The sequence below is a fragment of the Mastomys coucha genome, unplaced genomic scaffold (genome assembly GCF_008632895.1).
Source record: "Mastomys coucha isolate ucsf_1 unplaced genomic scaffold, UCSF_Mcou_1 pScaffold2, whole genome shotgun sequence".
NCBI lineage: Eukaryota > Metazoa > Chordata > Mammalia > Rodentia > Muridae > Mastomys > Mastomys coucha.
The window spans coordinates 379,698-396,875 of record NW_022196902.1 but is presented as its reverse complement, the minus strand read 5'-3'; the positions used below and the strand labels follow the sequence as shown (position 1 = coordinate 396,875).

The 17,178-nt window shown below is 43.5% G+C and overlaps 1 protein-coding gene and 1 non-coding gene across 3 annotated transcripts in view; one reads left to right on the top strand and one right to left on the bottom strand.

The window, feature by feature from the left end:
• The window catches only part of Zc3h12d (zinc finger CCCH-type containing 12D), a 40,643-nt gene that overhangs the window by 12,125 nt on the left and 11,340 nt on the right, over positions 1-17,178 (bottom strand). For both annotated transcript variants that reach the window (XM_031380349.1, XM_031380350.1), the window contains exon 3: positions 6,303-6,442. In XM_031380349.1, the coding sequence (XP_031236209.1) occupies positions 6,303-6,442 (140 nt within the window). The remainder of the gene's footprint in view (positions 1-6,302; positions 6,443-17,178) is intronic.
• On the top strand, positions 12,260-12,384 carry LOC116097972. Its single transcript, XR_004121633.1, has one exon. It is a non-coding gene; the product is annotated as a small nucleolar RNA SNORA40 (small nucleolar RNA).

The window sequence follows — 17,178 nt, the reverse complement described above, 5'->3', positions numbered from 1 at the left end:
CACACACACACACACACACACACACACACACACACACACATATATATATACACATACACACACATATATCAAGAGGATATTGAAATTCTAAATATTTATGCACCAAATACAAGGACTCCCAAGTCTGTAAAAGAAACACTGCCACAGCTACAATCACATATTGACCCTCACACAATGATAGTGGGTAACTTCAACACCCCACACTTGACAGCAGACAGGTCATCTAGATGAAAACTAAACAGAGTTAAATAACATCATAAATTACACAGACTTGGAAGATATCCACAGAACATTTCATCCAAACACTAAAGAATATATTTTCTTATCAGCTCTCATGGAACTTTCTACAAAATTGACCATATACTTAGACACCAACCAAGTCTCATCCACATACAAGGAAATTGAAATAGCACCCTGTATTCTAACTGACCACCAGCAACAACAGAAACAGCGAAAGTATACAAATTCTTGAAAACTTAACAAATTACCACCTTGAAAACTGAGTCAAGACAGAAACCAAGATGGAAATTGAATAAAAAATGAAAATACAACATGTCCAAACTTATGGGAAACAATTAAGGCAGTTTTCATGAACTTAAGTGCCTACATTAAAAAAAAGAGAGAGAAGAAGAAAGAGAGAAAGAAAGAAAGAAAGAAAGAAAGAAAGAAACTGGAGACCTTATATTGATAACTTAGTAGCACACTTGAAAGCTCTAGAGCAAAGAAAAAATAACACAAAAATAAAAATAAATAATAAATAAAAAGAGCAGATGGCAAGAAATAATCAAGCAAGAAATAATGAAATGGAGAGTTGGTTCTTTGAGAAAATCAGCAAGACTGACAAACTCTTAGTTTATCTATCCTAAGTAAAAGGCACAGAAAGGGAGGGAGAGGAAAGAGAGAGAGAGACAGAGACAGAGACAGAGACAGAGACAGAGACAGAGACAGAGAGAATTAGAATTAATAAAATTAGAGATGAGAATGGAGACATTACAGCAATCACTGAGGAAATTCAGAGAATACTCCACCAAACTGGAAAACCTAAAGGATATGGATGAATTCCTTGATATACATGGCCTATTAAAGTTAAATCAAGATTTAATAAGAAGTTTAAATATACCCATAACCCCTAGGGAAATAGAAGCAATATTTAATAAAAAGCCTCCCAACTAAGAAAAGCCCAAGGCCAGACCTTCAAAGAGTAATTATCACTAATACTCCTCAAAGTATTCTGTAAAATAGAAACAGATGCCTAGTTGTTTTTATGAGGCCACTGTTGCCCAGAATACCAAAACCACACAAAGACCCAGTGAAAAGTGAAAATTGTGAACATAGATGCAAATTTTTCAATAAAATACTGGTAAACCAAATACAAAAACACATCAAAAAGATTCTCCACCATGATTGAGTTGGCTTCATCTGAGAGATGTAAGGATGGCTCAGTGTACATAAACCAATAAACATAATTCACCGCCTAAACAGATTGAAAGGCAAAACCACATGATTATCTGATTAGATGCATAAAAGGCCTTTGACAAAATCTAACATCTCTTCAAGATAAAAGTCTTAGAGAAACCAGGGACATGGGGGGGGGGAACCCCAACATAATAAGTATGATCTACAGCAAGCCCACAGTCAACATCAACCTAAACAGAGAGAAAGTCAAAGCATTTCCAGTAAAATCAGGAACAAGACAAAGATGTTTACATTCTCCCTGCCTAGTCAATATAGGCCTTGTTGTCTTAGCTAGAGCAATAGGACACCTGAAGGAACTCAAAGGGGATTCGAATAGGAAAGGAGGAAGTTACAGTATCTTTATCTGCAGATGATATGATTATATACATAAATGACAGTGAAAAAATTCCACCAGGAAACTTCTACAACTCATAATCACCTTCAGCAAAGTAGTAGGTTACAAAATGAACACACAGAAATCATTAGTCTTCCTGTATATAAATGACAGACAATAAAGAAACCAGGGAAACAGTACCTTTATAATAGCCTCAAAAAAATCTTAGTAAAAGACTTGTATAATAAAAACTTTAAGGCATTTAAGAAAAATACTAAAGACACCAGAAAATAGAAGGATCTCCCATGTTCATGAATCAATAAGGTTAATATTGTAAAAATGGCCATCCTGCCAAAAGCAATCTACAGATTAAGTAGAGTCCCCATCAAAATCTCAAGACAATTATTCACAGAAATTGAAAGGACAATTTTGGAAATACACACACAGACAGAATCGCTAAAACAACCCTGAATAATAATAATAATAATAATAATTAATAATAATAATAATAATAATAATAACAACTGATGGAGCTATCACCATCCCCAATCTCAAATTATACTACAGATCTACAGTAATAAAAAAACCACCATGGTGGGGCTGGAGAGATAACTCAGGAGTTAAGGGCACTAGTTGCTCTTCCAAGAGGACCTGGGTTCAACACCCAGCATCCACATGGCAGCTCACAACTGTCTGTAACTACTCTTCCAGGGGATTTGACACCTTCACATAGACAGACAGATAGACAGGCAAAACACCACTGTACATAAACTAAAAATAATAGATTATTTTTAAAAAAAATAGGCATAAAAGCAGATGCATTGATCAATGGAATTGAATTGAAGACCCAGGTAAATACTGACACCTATGGACACCTGATTTTTGACATAGAAGCCAGAAATGCACACTGGAAAAAAAGACATCATCTTCGTCTAACTGGATGGCTGCATGTAGAAGAATCCAAATATATTCATGCCTATCACCCTGCACAAAAGTCAACTCCAAATGGATCAAGGACCTTAATTTAAAAGCCAGATACCCAGAATCTTATAGAAGAAACGTGAGAATAAAAGCCTCAAACTCACTGACCCAGGAAGAGACTTTCTGAACAGAACGCCATTAGCCCAGGCACTAAGATCAGCATTGAGTAAAGGAAACCTCATGAAGCTGAGAAACTTCTACACCACAAAAGACACTGTCATTTTGGACAAAGCATCAGGCTACAGAATAGAAAACGATCTTTACTAATTACATATCCAGTAGAGGATTAGTATCTAAAATATATAAAGAACTAAAAAACCTGAACATGAGGAAAAACAACCTAATTTTAATGATGGGCACAGATCTAAACAGAAGATAGTTCTCAACAGATGAAACACATATGGCTGAGAAACACTTGAAGAAATGTTCAACATTCTTAGTCATCAAAAAAATGCAAATAAAAACCACTTTGAGGGCTGGTGAGATGGCTCAGCCAGTGTGAGCATGACTGCTCTTCTGAAGGTCCTGAGTTTGGATCCCAGCAACCACATGGTGGCTCACAACCACCCGTAATGAGATCTGACGCCCTCTTCTGGTGCGTCTGAAGACAGCTACAGTGTATTATTCCAGAGCGAGCAGGGCAGAGCAAGCAGAGATCCTGAGTTCAGTTCCCAGCAGCCACACACATGATAGTTCACGGCCATCTGTACAGCCACCGTGTACTCATACAAATAAATAAATAAATAAATAAATAAAATAAATCTAAAAAAAACCACTTTGAGATTTTATCTTATACTAATCAAGAATGGCCAAGATCAATAAAACAAATGACAGCTCATGCTGATGAGGATAGGGGTTAAGAATACTCATCCATCACTGGTGAGAGTGCAAACTTGTACAACCACTGTGGAAATCAGTGTGGCAGTTCTTCAGGAAGATGGGAATATATCCGCCTCAAGAACCTGATACCCCACATACCCAAAGGACCTCATATCCTGCTACAGAGACATCTGCTCATCTCTGCTCATTGCTGCTCTGTTTATGATAGCCAGAAACTGGAAACAGCCTAGGAGTCCATCAAGTGATGAATGGTTAGAGAAAATATGGTGCATTCACACAACAAAATGTTATTCAGCTGTTAACAAAAATGAAATTATGAAATCCACAGGTAAATGAGTGGAAATAGAAAAGATATCATCCTCGGAGAGGCAACCCAGACCCCGAAAGACAAAGATCGTATGTTTTCTCTTGTATGTGGGTGTTAGCCTTTCAATACGTGTGCTAGAATCTGAATAACCACCGAAGTTAGGTATCCAGTAAGTGGCTAGCTAGGAAGAAGTGGATCTATCAAGGAAGAGGAAATATTGTTATGGAGAGATGGAAGGAAAAGCAGAAGAGGAGGGCTAAATAAGTTGGAAGATGGGAGAGAAGGGTAAAAAGGGGACCATGGGGAGGAACAGCTAATAGCTAAGGCCATTGGAAAAACCATATGCAACCAACTACTGTAGAAACTTCCTAACATATATACATACATGAGAGGAATCTAAATGGAGCCACCAAACGATAGAAGAGACAAAGCCCCAAGTAGATATCCTATGCCACCAAGTAAAACCTCCGGGGCTGGGAATGGGTTATATTTTATTGTATCAGCAGCCAAAGGGCCCCATGGCAACCCTCAGACATCACAGGCTAACGGTTACTCTCTATATCCTCATGGTAAATCTCTATTGCTAAAGACACAACGTCTCAAATCTGAGACGTTGAGTTGATACCTAACGAGTAGCATTCCCCTTCCCCCACTGACTAGCATCCATGACACTGGAAGGGACTCTTAACAATACCCAGCTACAAATCTCACAACCTACAACATGCTTGCAAGATACAGGGATTCAACAGTGCCGCAACTGTTTTGGGAGTAACAAACCACTTCCTGATTGGAGTTCAGAGCCATGCTGTGAGATACTGCTAAAGTGGACAAGAGCCTGCAACCAGACAGGTCAGGGGCCTAGTGAAAAACCTTTTACTATTATTCTGCTAAAGGGACAGAGCAGTAGCTAAATGACTCCTAACGACATACTGCTATACTCATAGATCAGTTTCTCACTCAGCCTAAACAAGAAAATATCTTCTTGCAGTAGATGGAAATTAACACAGAGCCCCTCACCTGGACAATGTGCAGACTATTAGAAACTCTGTAGCACTCAGTCCTAAATAGGATCTCTTTATCAGACTCCTCCCCTCAAGGCTCAGGGATTTATGCAGAAGAGGCAGAAAGATTCTAAGAGGGAAACGTGTCTTCCAGATGCAAGAGGCCTGATGCACACAAGAACTCAGAGACTGTGACAGCACACAAGATCTTCACAGGTTCAAGCCAGATGCCTTCCCAGAACTGAGTGGGGGAACTAGATACAAGGTCCCCCCAACCACCATCAAGAAGTTATCTACAAATAAGAGCTGCTGGTAAAGAAACTATCAGTTTTCTCCAATGGAGTCTCACTGAATATATCAACGATGCCTCGGGACATCGTTGATATATTGAGCTGTTGACTAGTGACAAGATAAACTCAATGGTAGTTTTGTAGACGTTTTATTTAATTTTGCTCTTTTTGGGCAATTTCTGTCTTGTTAGTATTTTGGTTGTTTGTTTTCATTTTCATTTTGTGTTTTTGTTGGGGTTGTTTTTTGTTTATTTTTGTCTATATTTTTGTTTGTTTTTGTTTTCGCTACTTTGAGAGAGAGAAAGAATCTAAAGTTGAGTAAGTAGGGAGGTATAGACAATCTAGGATGATTTAGGGGAGGGGAATACGTGATCAAAATATATTTCATGTAAAAATTCTTTCAATAAATAAAAATGGACTGGGAGCCAGAAAAAAAATAATAACTCATGGGCTGTCTTTGCAGAGAACCAGAGTTAGTTCCAAGTACCCACATTGGGCGGCTCACAACCGTTAGTAACTCCAGCTCAAGTAATTCAACAGCCTTTCAGGCTTCTGAGGGCACCCCCACACACACACACACAATATACATATATTATATGTAAATAAAACATATTAGAAAAACATGTCTAATAGAGTTGCTGATCTAACATGTGCAAAGCCTCTAGTTTGATCCCAAGCAATGAAAAACAAAAACACTAAAAGTAGATTTCCATTTCTTCAAATAAAGAAGTTGGAGAGGTATTTGGCAAATAGCAAATAGACCCTGACAAAATGTCTCCTACCTATTGGGTGTAAAGCGTAGATCCAGTCTTCAGAGAGTTAAACATTGTAAGACACAATTGTTATATAGTGTAAATGCATTCACAATAAATGATAAAGTGATGTGCTTGTCCATAAGTGGGCAAGTAAAAGTTAGAGATTATTTATCTATTCAACAAGTTTTTGTGCCCTTTCTGCTCTGAGGAAGCACTGCAAGCAAGTGCTCAGTGTTCGCAGTCAAGGCTCCTGTGGCCCTTTCAGTAACGGAGAAAGACCCTAAACCTGTAATGGATAATGGACCACCATCTTGAGGGACAGAGGTATGGGTGGCATACCTCTGATCGGGGTATCAGACCTTGATGGTTCTTTCCTCCAAGATGGGACAAAAACCTTGATGTAGGTGTGTCCTCTGTCTCTGAACCAGTCCACAGCCAGACGAATGCCCCGGCAAGAGAAGACTTCTTTATTTCCATGGCTACAATAGAAGACAGAGAAATCTGAGGAGACACGAAAAGACCCTGGAGGTATCCTGGGTTACAGCCTCAAAACTAAGAGGGAACCGAGCAAAGGCAAAGTTTAAACACAGTCCATTCTTCCCTCAGACTAAACTAACTAAACCCAGGCCACTTTCAGTAAGGATGCAGGGGTGCTCAGGTGGCAGGGGATGGAGAAGAATAGAGAGTTGCGGGACAATACTCCAAGGGATAATTGACCTGTCCACTGCTTAGGTGAACTTTTAAGAGCCAACAATGAAGGGGAAAAACAAGAAGAATCAACATGAAATAGACAACATTCAGCATCTGTACAATTGCCCTCCCTCAGAGATGACTGTAGTAGCTCTGACAGGACTCCGGAGTTCAAGCAAGGAAGCCAAATCCCACAAAATATGTCAATGTTGCAGAAAAGGAAGGGCTATGTGAGACCATGATGCATCTTGTCAGCCTCTAAAAATCATCTTCCTAGCCAGGCATGGGGGCACACACACATCTTTAATCCCAGTACTCAGGAAGCTAAGGAAAGTGGATCACTGTGAATTCTGGGCCAGCCTGGTCTACATAGTGAGTTACGGGCCAGCCAGGGATACATAGTGAGGCCATGTTTTAAGAAAAAGAAATCATCTTCCTTAAGCAGAGGATGCCTTTATTCCTAATACCTTAAAGGTAGAAACAGGAAGATCAAAAGTCAGTGGTTATACTTGGCTATACATTGAGGCTAGCCTAGGCTAGATAAGACCTTGGTATGGAAGAAGGGGGGGGCTGTTTTCCTTCATCCTAGAGGGCTGAGGAATGTTCAGGGGGTTTAAACTTTGAAGTAGGTCTAAGAATATGGGAGTGGGGATGGGAACCTGTGTATGGCTTACAAAGCTTCACTGGCCCACAGAGGACAGTGAGCAGCTGTGAGGCATGAGATAAGAGTTGTAGAAGTCATCGAACAAGTGTCACTGGCTAGGCCTGAGCTGCTACTGCTGAGTAAATGAGAATTGAAAGTGAATTTGGAGATAACCAGAAGGTACCAGAGCTCAGTTTCTGGATGTGGAAGAGACAAAGATGGTATCAGGGACGTCCATGTTCCTCATTATCACAATGAGATGTGGAAATGACTGGAAAATGTTTCAGGTACTTTCAGGTTCTTCATATAAATGCCCAATGGACCTTGACCTGACAGGGGAATTCTGGGAAGGGCTCTGATTGGGGGAAGGACCGTTCATAAGTTTGGCTTTGGATATAGAATAACTTGGGTCACTAAGTAGACATAGTAGGTAAACACCAAGAGGTTAGAGGTGAGATCTGATCAGTAAAGGTTGAAGATCGCCGGGCGGTGGTGGCACACGCCTTTAGTCCCAGCACTTGGGAGGCAGAGGCAGGTGGATTTCTGAGTTCAAGGCCAGCCTGGTCTACAAAGTGAGTTCCAGGACAACTAGGACTATACAGAGAAACCCTGTCTCAAAAAAAAAAAAAAAGGTTGAAGATCACCCTTATTTAAACAAGAGTTGAAACCATGGCACGGACATAAAGACAAGAAGAAAAACAGGCAGGTGTACCAGGGGTCCCAGCCAGCACTGAGGTACTGAGCCTGATGCAGCAAGGCCAATGACCTCTGGCCATCTCCTACTGTTCTGGAGGCCAGGGGATTAAGAAAAGAAAGTTGGTTTCTTGGGCTCCTTAACTTAACTCTTCACGAGCCAAAGAGAAAGAAAAAGATAAAGAGCAAGTCATATACACACTCACACACACTCTCGGCTAGACCCAACCACCTGTTTCATCAATTTCACAAGTGCACATCATATTTATATACATACATATGTAGACACACAGATGTATATACATACTGTACATACATACATATATGCATATATATATGTATATATACACACACATTTTGTGGATAGAGCAGAACCCCTACAGTTTATTTTTTTCTCTCAGCCTTGGTATAGCTTCTTAGACAAAAGTTCTTCATGAAATTACCTCATAGATAAAACGTTACACAAAAGGGAGTTATAGAAGGATGGTGATAGTAAGTTCAAAGCAGTGTTTCTATAAGCCCATTATAAGTTCAAAGCAACAGTTTCACATGACCTTGTTCTATCATAGTGCACACCTGTGGCCTCTCAACCTTGGATCTGACCTAGAACGAATGTTTTTCCTTGATCACAAATCTGTCCTGAGCCTATTTCTCTTCTTAGTGCAATTTTTTTTTTTTAAAGATTTATTTATCTTATGTGTACAGCTCCTGCCCTGCTCCCTCCAGCCCCACTCGCTCTGGCATAATTCACTGTAGCTGTCTTCAGACGCACCAGAAGAGGGCATCAGGGCATCAGGTCATATTATGGGTGGTTGTGAGCCACCATGTGGGTGCTGGGATCCGAACTCAGGACCTTCAGAAGAGCAGTCAGTGCTCCTACCCGCTGAGCCATCTCGCCAGCCCCTTCTAAGTGCAATTTATGAAAGCTCATTATTTTCCTTATTTTGCAGCCTTGACTTACTGTTCTATGAGGAGTGAGCACATTCTATTCTTGATTCTAACTTACTATATCTTTCTGACAAAACAACTAAAACCATCTCCTTAAACTTTCTTCCTAAAAAAGAAAGTTGGTTATTTGAATCAAAACAGGAATTCTATAAAGTCATTAATTCCTCTAAACAGCATTATTATATGGAAGCACACCTTCATATTGATCTGCAGAAAACTTGCCAATAGAGTGGGCTGATGCCCAGGAATCATCAGGCAATGTAATAGCAGTAGGAAAGGCATACCAGCAGCGAGAAGCATCCTGGGACGAAGGCTCTGGAGTCCATGCTTCTCAGAGCCCACCCATCACAACCATGCAAAACAGTGGGCCACTCCAGAAAACTCTCTTGCTTGCCAAAACCCTTCCTCCATGGCTTCTGTCACAGACGTGCTGTTGTCCAGAAGCCGGTAAAGAGGGAGCCAAGTGCCCTCTGGGGGATTGGTGAGACCTAAAGGCTTCAGTTGGAGTTGGTCAATTCAGGTCGTTGGTGTTTTGCTGGAGACAGAGACAAGAGGCTGGATCTGGGCCAGTGTGAAGGGAAATCAACAGGCTGAGCCATGGATGGGAGCACAGAGCCTGAGTCATGCAGAAGGCTAGACCAGGAGTGAACACCATCCAGATATGTCAGGTCAGCTCCTCCCCTTTGTAAAAACCAAGGAAAGAGGGCTGGCGAGATGGCTCAGCGGGTAAGAGCACTGACTGCTCTTCCAAAGGTCCTGAGTTCGGATCCCAGCAACCACATGGTGGTTCACAACCACCTGTAATGAGATCTGACACCTTCTTCTGGGCTTACAGCCATCTGTACAGCTACAGTGTACTCATATACATAAAATAAATATAATAAATCTTAATAAATAAATAAATAAATCTTTTTTAAAAAAACTGAGGAAAGATCTGTCCACCAAGGGAAATACAAGAGTACTCTGAGGGACAGACTCCCCCCTCCTCTAGGTCACACTACTTTTCCTACTTCTCTGTTTTCCCTCCAGCTGTTCACTCAGCCATGCGCCTCCAGCCTCCCCAGGCGCTGTCTTTGCAGCAGCTATCCCTGTCCTCTCATTGAATTCACTCCTCTTCCTTCTTCCCTGCTTCTCTGCTGAATTCTTGCTTCCTCAGGAAAGCATCCCCTGACTTCTCAGAGTCCATCACACAGGCACTCCCTAGAACTTAAGAACATTCCCCACCCCCGTCCAGACACAGTGCACTCTCATTTGTAATCTCAGCACTCAGGAGGCTGGGGCAGAATAATTGCCTGGAGCTGCAGGCCAGACTGGCATATAGCAAAACCTTGTCAAAATAGAAAGCAAAACAAACAAATAAACAAAGAACAACACATACACACACACTCCCAGGGGGCTCAACATGACCAAGGTCCCAGGGCCTGACTAGCTTGGTCCCTGATTATTGGTGAAGGCTTACTAAAAACCTGCTGAGTAGATTCAGAATGGAGAAGATTCCAGTCTCGTATGCTGCAGAAAGAGGGACACCATAGGCAAAAGGGAGGCTTGCCTGGAAAAACCCCGATACAGCCCTACTCTGGGGACCAAAACCATAGCACTGTGCCCACAAGTCACAGAGGAAGCCCAAGGGAGGGACATAGAAACCAGAACAGGAAGAGGCCGGAGGCGTCGGATCCATCTAGAGCTGGAGGTGACAGACAGGTGGCTGTGAGTTGCCTGGTGTGGGAACTGAACTGGGGTCTTCTAAAAGAATAGCAAGTACGCTGAGCTGCCGAGCCGTCTCTCCAGCCTGAGACAGTTCTGAGAAGGTTGTTCAGAAGCAGCCAGCTCACATCCCGTTGAAGACCACCCTGAGTTTCCCTAACTGCACTCTGTTGTGTGACTGTCCCTGTGTCCTGGGAGTGTGGGACAGACACAGGTTTACAGACTAAGAAGGGAAGTCTAGGGAGGCAATGAATCTGTAGAAGCACAAGCCAGACTCCCAGCGCATATAAGCTGTCTCTGGAAATTTCTTCAGCTTCGGTAGCCACAAGGATCCTGACTTAGCCACCCAGGTTGACGTTTCTCTCCTCTGCCACAGAGGCTGCACCAGGAGGCTGGCACAAACAGTAGGGAGAAGATACCAGCCGGGTGCCCTGGGAAAGGAGGGGGAAGTGAAACATTAGTCCCTTCCAGCCACCCACACTGGCTGAAAGAAGAAAGGACATAGGTGAGGAGGTCATTCTCTGGATTCTTCCTGACCCCTCCTCCTTCTAATAAGTCCGGGGAGGAGCATGCCCAAACTCTCCCCAAACCAGGCTGCCTGTTTAAAAGTGGTCCATAGTGGAGTTGGAAACAACTCTCCAGACCCTAGGCCTGGAGGTTGTTAGAGAGATGGGGATGGAACAAGTCCCTGCTGGAGGAGAATAATTTCAGCCAAATGACACTCCCATAAGAAGCCTTAGAAACTCTTTTTCTAAAAAAGAAGCCTTCACTCGGTCCCACCGTGATCAGTAAGGTCTCCAGGGCAGCACAGGCCATGTCTAGAATTGGAGGCTCCGCCCTAGGGAAGGTTGTCTAATAAACACCAGACAGGCTCCTTTGATGATGACAGTGATCAAAAGACATAACAACCTCTTGGGATAACCTCCAGCAGTCTGAAACTGGAACAAGGGACCATATTTTGACCAGGACTGCCTAATTATGCATGCCTTTTCTTCCTCGCTCCAATTCTCCCTTCATTTAAACCTGAAGTTCAATACTCTGAATTTAGGGTCCCTGGATCTCTTTATCTGTTCCTGTTCCTCTTTTCAGTGCACATTAATTAAGACTGTTTACTGCTTTCTCCAATTCCGTGTTTCTTTAACTAGCACGTTGCAACAGGTGCCAGGGCTTAGCTACTGGAGCTGCCAACGCCCCAGCTTTTGACCTAAATTCCAGTTCACCAGGACACCCTGTGGCAGAGCATGAGACCCAAGATCTCCTGTCCCAGCTATCACAGGTTGGGGTCCTCACTGGTTATTGGGAAAGGAGTCAGGACAAGGATGGGAGCACAGAGCCTGAGTCGTGCAGAAGGCTAGACCAGGAGGGAACACCATCCAGGTATAGAGAAATGTCAGGTCAGCCCCTCCCCTTTGTAAAGCTCCGTCCACCAAGGGAAAGGACAGACAGCCTCCTCCTCCACATTCGCTCGCTCAGGCACACACAGCTCCTGAGCACAGCCATCCAGCCCCAGCCGGTTCGCACATACAGTGGTCACTACCACAATAACTCTGAAAAATGTTTAATTGCTCTGTCTCCTGGGACTCTCCACGAATTTGTCTTAATTGCTCTGAAGCCATGCAGCATTTGAGTGTGTTTGTTGAACTGGTGGGCACAGACTTAAAGACAGGTGCAAAGGGCAACCAACCCTCTTTGCAACCTAGAACGCACCAGTCAATGAGTTCTGATACATGTAGAAGGAGTATGATAGTTGACACGGCAGTAAAAATATAACTGGCTCAAAAAAACAGCTGACAAAAAGAAATAAGCCAGATTTCCTTCCCTCATCTTTTGATGGGTTTGTTTGGGCAGAAAGAAAAGGAAGGAAACGGAGTCCCAGTAGAGCTCCAGTCAAGAGATGACAGTAACCCTTGGTCCCTTTCCCTGAGGAATGTGCCCACCTAGGCATTTGTCCCTGTCTTTGCACCAACTTACAAACTCCTACTACAAGACAGTGCTGGAGCGAAAAATCCCACCAGGGGTGCCCCCGTAATCCTAGTATTTAGGAGGTTGCAAAGCAGAATGGTAAACTTGAGGCTAGCCTTGTCTAACATTGAGTTTCAGACTAGCCTAGACTATAGAGAAAGATCTTTTCTCAAAAGATTCCAAGCACAGAGCCTCAGGACATAGTTTGGTTGACACTATGCTTGCCTGGCATGCACGGGCTCTGGGTTTGTTCCTGGCATCAACTAAGTCAGCCATGGTGGTCTATGCTTGCGATCTCAGCACTCAGGAAGCAGAGGCAGGAAAATCTGGAGGTAATGATCAGCTTTGGCTACATCAGAAGTTTGGGGCCAACCAGATCTACATAAAACCCTGTCTTAACAACAAAAAAGAAAAGCTGGAAAAAAAAAGAGTAGGAAAAAGGGACGCCTGTGGCTTTGGGGTCTCTTTTTAGGGGCCTGGGGACCAGTAGGGAGGCATAAAGCTCATTTTAATAAGTGTAAGGAGTTCTGTTTACCAGTCATGTGACTCATGTTGTCATTACATGACTCCCTTGAGGAAATGACTTTCACCCCATTTTACCCTTGTGGGAACAAAAGCAAAGAAGCACACCCAGCTCTCTGGCCTGGTGATAGTTCTATGAGTCTGTCACTACAAAGCCTTCCTTTCCGCCAAAATCTTTGGGGCCCAGACAAGAAATTGAGAATCCTCCCACTTGGAAGAGCTTCCACCGAGAGATTAACAGACACTAGGAACAAGCTACCATGAGGCCATGGGAAAGGAAATGGGGGCCCAGAGGTTTTAATATTGGGAGGGTAGAAAAGGGAAGTGGTTGGTGTCCAGAACAAAGTCTGTCTGTATGGCAACTGTGCCTGCAGCAGCCAGTTAAGAGGACGGTCACTTGCTCAAACTGGGAGATATAATTACACACGGAGCAGTACTGACTAGTGTCCAAGAATCCCCTGTAGAAGTCAACGGCTCACAAGAAGGCCCATGGAGTATGAGGTCATGGTTGCGGGGTGGGATGAACAAAGGTGTCTCAGGCCTCTGAGATGGAGAGGCTATTTCCACCCCATTTCTTACTGGAGGCTCAAACCAGTGATGCTCTAAATCTGCCCAATGGGAGGTCTAGCCCAGTTTGGGTCAATGGGAGGAAGGAGGATTACAGGAGCTGTCCTGGCTGCCCTGTTCTTAATGAGTCAGAAATGGGTGTGGAGCAGAAGACCCCAGCCCAGAAGCAAACCTTCACCTGAAGTCATGCATAGTGACTAACATCTGTCATCCCAGTACTCCAGGAGGCCGAGGCAGGAGTATGAAGTTCAGGGCCAGTTTAGGCCATGTACCAAGACTTTATCATAAAAGAAGCCAACCTGGTGTGGTGGTTGCTTTGGGAAGAGACGGGGAGGGTAAAGGGTAGGCTGGAAACAGAGTTCATTGGTAGAATTCAAGTGTAGTCTGCACAAAGCCCTGGTTTCATCCCCAGTGCCACATAAAACCAAGCACCGTGGTAGCTGCCTGTCAGCACTCCAGCAGTGGAGGCATAGGAACCAGAAGCTCAGGGTAATCTGCTACACAGAGCAGTCAAAGCCAGCCTTGGCTACGTGAAGCTGTGTCTATATAAAGTACATTCACTGCTAGACGTTTGCCTTGAGGCCAGGTGTCTAGAGGACAGTTATACAGCTTACATTGCATTCTTTCTCCTTTTGTGCGCGCACACACACGTGTGCACACATGCACACACACACACACACACACACACACACACACACACACACACACACACGCACAATTATTGAAAGAACTCTAATGGAAAGGATCCTGGCCCTGAATCTATCAGAACCACCACCCAATATACACATGATTCGTGGGGAACCCCAGCACTGGCAGTAACAGAAAATATCTTGGTACTGGCCCTGCAAATCTCTGGAGAAGGAAATAGAGGTCTGGCACATCCTGACCATAGTTGGCACCCTACCCAGAGAGCTGTACTTCACACAGGAGACCACTGATGCCAGGACAAAGGCCTGTGAGGATGTGGTTCTCCAGTCTGTAGTCCTTTCCCGGGCCAGATGTAGGGAGATGGGAAAGCTTCAGGAATGGAATGGATAGAGGTGATGGAGAGCTGATAGGAAAGTGGTGATGAATAGCTTTGTAAAAAGTACAAAGCCGCTGGGCGGTGGTGGCGCACGCCTTTAATCCCAGCACTTGGGAGGCAGAGGCAGGCGGATTTCTGAGTTCGAGGCCAGCCTGGTCTCCAGAGTGAGTTCCAGGACAGCCAGGGCTATACAGAGAAACCCTGTCTCGAAAAAAACCAAAAAAAAAAAAAAAAAAAAAAAAAAAAAAAAAAAAAAAAAAAAAAAAAAAAAAAAAAAAAAGTACAAAGCCTAGAGCTGGTGTTTTCTTGACCTGTGACCTTAGAGAAACCATTGCATGTCTGAGAATCCAAATAAGAGAAGTCCCTTTCTTATGAGAAGAGTGAGTTCATCTCTTTCTAGAACATGTAAAATAAGTGTTGTGGATCTTAGCATGTCAGAATTTTTTTTAAGTCTTCTGGCCTGGTAGCAATGGTGCATGCCTTTAATCCCAGCATTCAGGAGGCAGAAGCAGGCTGATTTCTGTGAACTCAAGACCAGCCTGGTCTACAAAGCAAGTTCCAGATCAGTGAGGGCTACACAGAGAAACCCTGTCTTGAACCTGTCCCCCACCAAAAAAGGCTTCTGAAGTTACTTAATCCAATTTCTTAATTGTGTAAATAGGTCTCTAAAAAAAGAACAAGGTCTGGAACTCATATAGACTCATTTGATCGATCTGAAAAGGGGGACACCTACTTAGTCAACTTGTTTAGCCATTAATTAATTAATTAATTCCAACAAAGTAAAAGGAAATTACTTTGAACACTTGGGTCCTCTGTGGTATTAGCTACATGCCAGGGTTCCCATAGCCACAGGTAGCAAATGACTTCCATAGCAGTAACGCAACTCTAGAACTTTCCCTCACAATTACTGTGGACAGCCTTGGGACAAGTGCTCAGAAGTTGGACTTCTAGGCATAGAACTACTCTATCCTCTGACTTGGGCCTTCTGTTTCCCCATGTGGACATGAGAATTGCAGAGGACTGTGGAAACATCTGAGGCCTGGCTCCCCAGAGCCTGGTACAATGAGCACCGTACCATGTTACAACTCAGGATTATCCTTAATTGGACTCGCTCCTTACAGAACAACAAAGTAAGCTACCAGTAGAGTAGAACAACAAAGTAAGCTCATAGAGGAACCCAAAGGGCTCCTTGTGTTGTTAAAATGAGGAAACAGAAGGCTTTTTAAAGTTTCTGATGGAGTAGCTCCACACACTCAGTTCCCTTCTGTGTAGATGAGTCACGATCAGAAAGTGTTTCGTAAATCTCAAACACCAGTGAGTCCTGAACAAATACATCCCCTTTGTTCATAAAAGCCTTAAATCCAGGACCCAGGCCAATTCCTCTGGACTCAGCCATCATCAGTAGCTTTGGTCTAAACAGCATGAACAATACAGTTGGGGATGCACCACTGGAAGCTGGGTCTAACGAGTCAAATGCTAACGTTCTCAAAACCCTTCCCCTACAGCTGGGAGGTTCAGATACAGGGATAGATGGCCCTTCTTGAACATTCTATATTGGCACAGGGCACGAGACTTGGTGCATTACACGTAACTTCTCATTGTATGTCAGTGGTCCCTAATGCTTTGGGGATCACAGACCTTTTAATTATATATTAAAATCTGTACTTCTCTTCAGAGAAGTGATAGTTCACAAATATGGCATAATACATATCATTTCAAGCCATTCATGGCTTTGAAAGTAGATGGGCCCCAGATCCAGGCCTGCAGGAAAAACTAAAAAGTAGATTCTCCATCAGTTCTGCAGACACCTGGATTTTAACTCAAAACCTCCTCTCAGACTTCTGTGCTCCAGAAACAAAAGCACACGAAGACATCTTGTTGTGAGCCATCAAATGACAACAGGTGTTATCTTGCAGGGACTGTCTGGAATGTAACTTCACAACAGTTGGGAGATTGGGGGACAGGGTACTGGGAGGGGAGCAAGCCTTGCTATCAAAAATCAGGCTACTGTTTTCTGTAAGCAAAGGCATGGGCCACCACAAGCTCCAGGGGATGGAAAGACAGCCAGGTGTGGAAGTTGTCCCTGCCAACAGTAACCACACTTCTTATAGGTTAGGGATAAAAAGTCACAGGTCCCACCAAGGCTTCAAGCTCTAATCTGTTCCCCCAGGAGCAGATAGCAGCCTCAAAGTAGAGGGTAGCAATGTCTGGGATCCTACAAACCTCAGAGGAGAGGGACCTCTTAAGAGCATCTTTCTGGGGTTAATAAAATATTGTGCTCAGGAGCTGGAGGGATGGTTCAGCAGTTAAGAGCACTGACTGCTCTTCCGGAGGACCCGGGTTCAATTCCCAGCGCCTACATGGCAGTTCACAATGGCCTGGAACTCCCGTTTCCAGAGGATCTGGCACCCTTACACAGATACACATGAGCAATCAAAACACCAATGTACATAAAAATATTT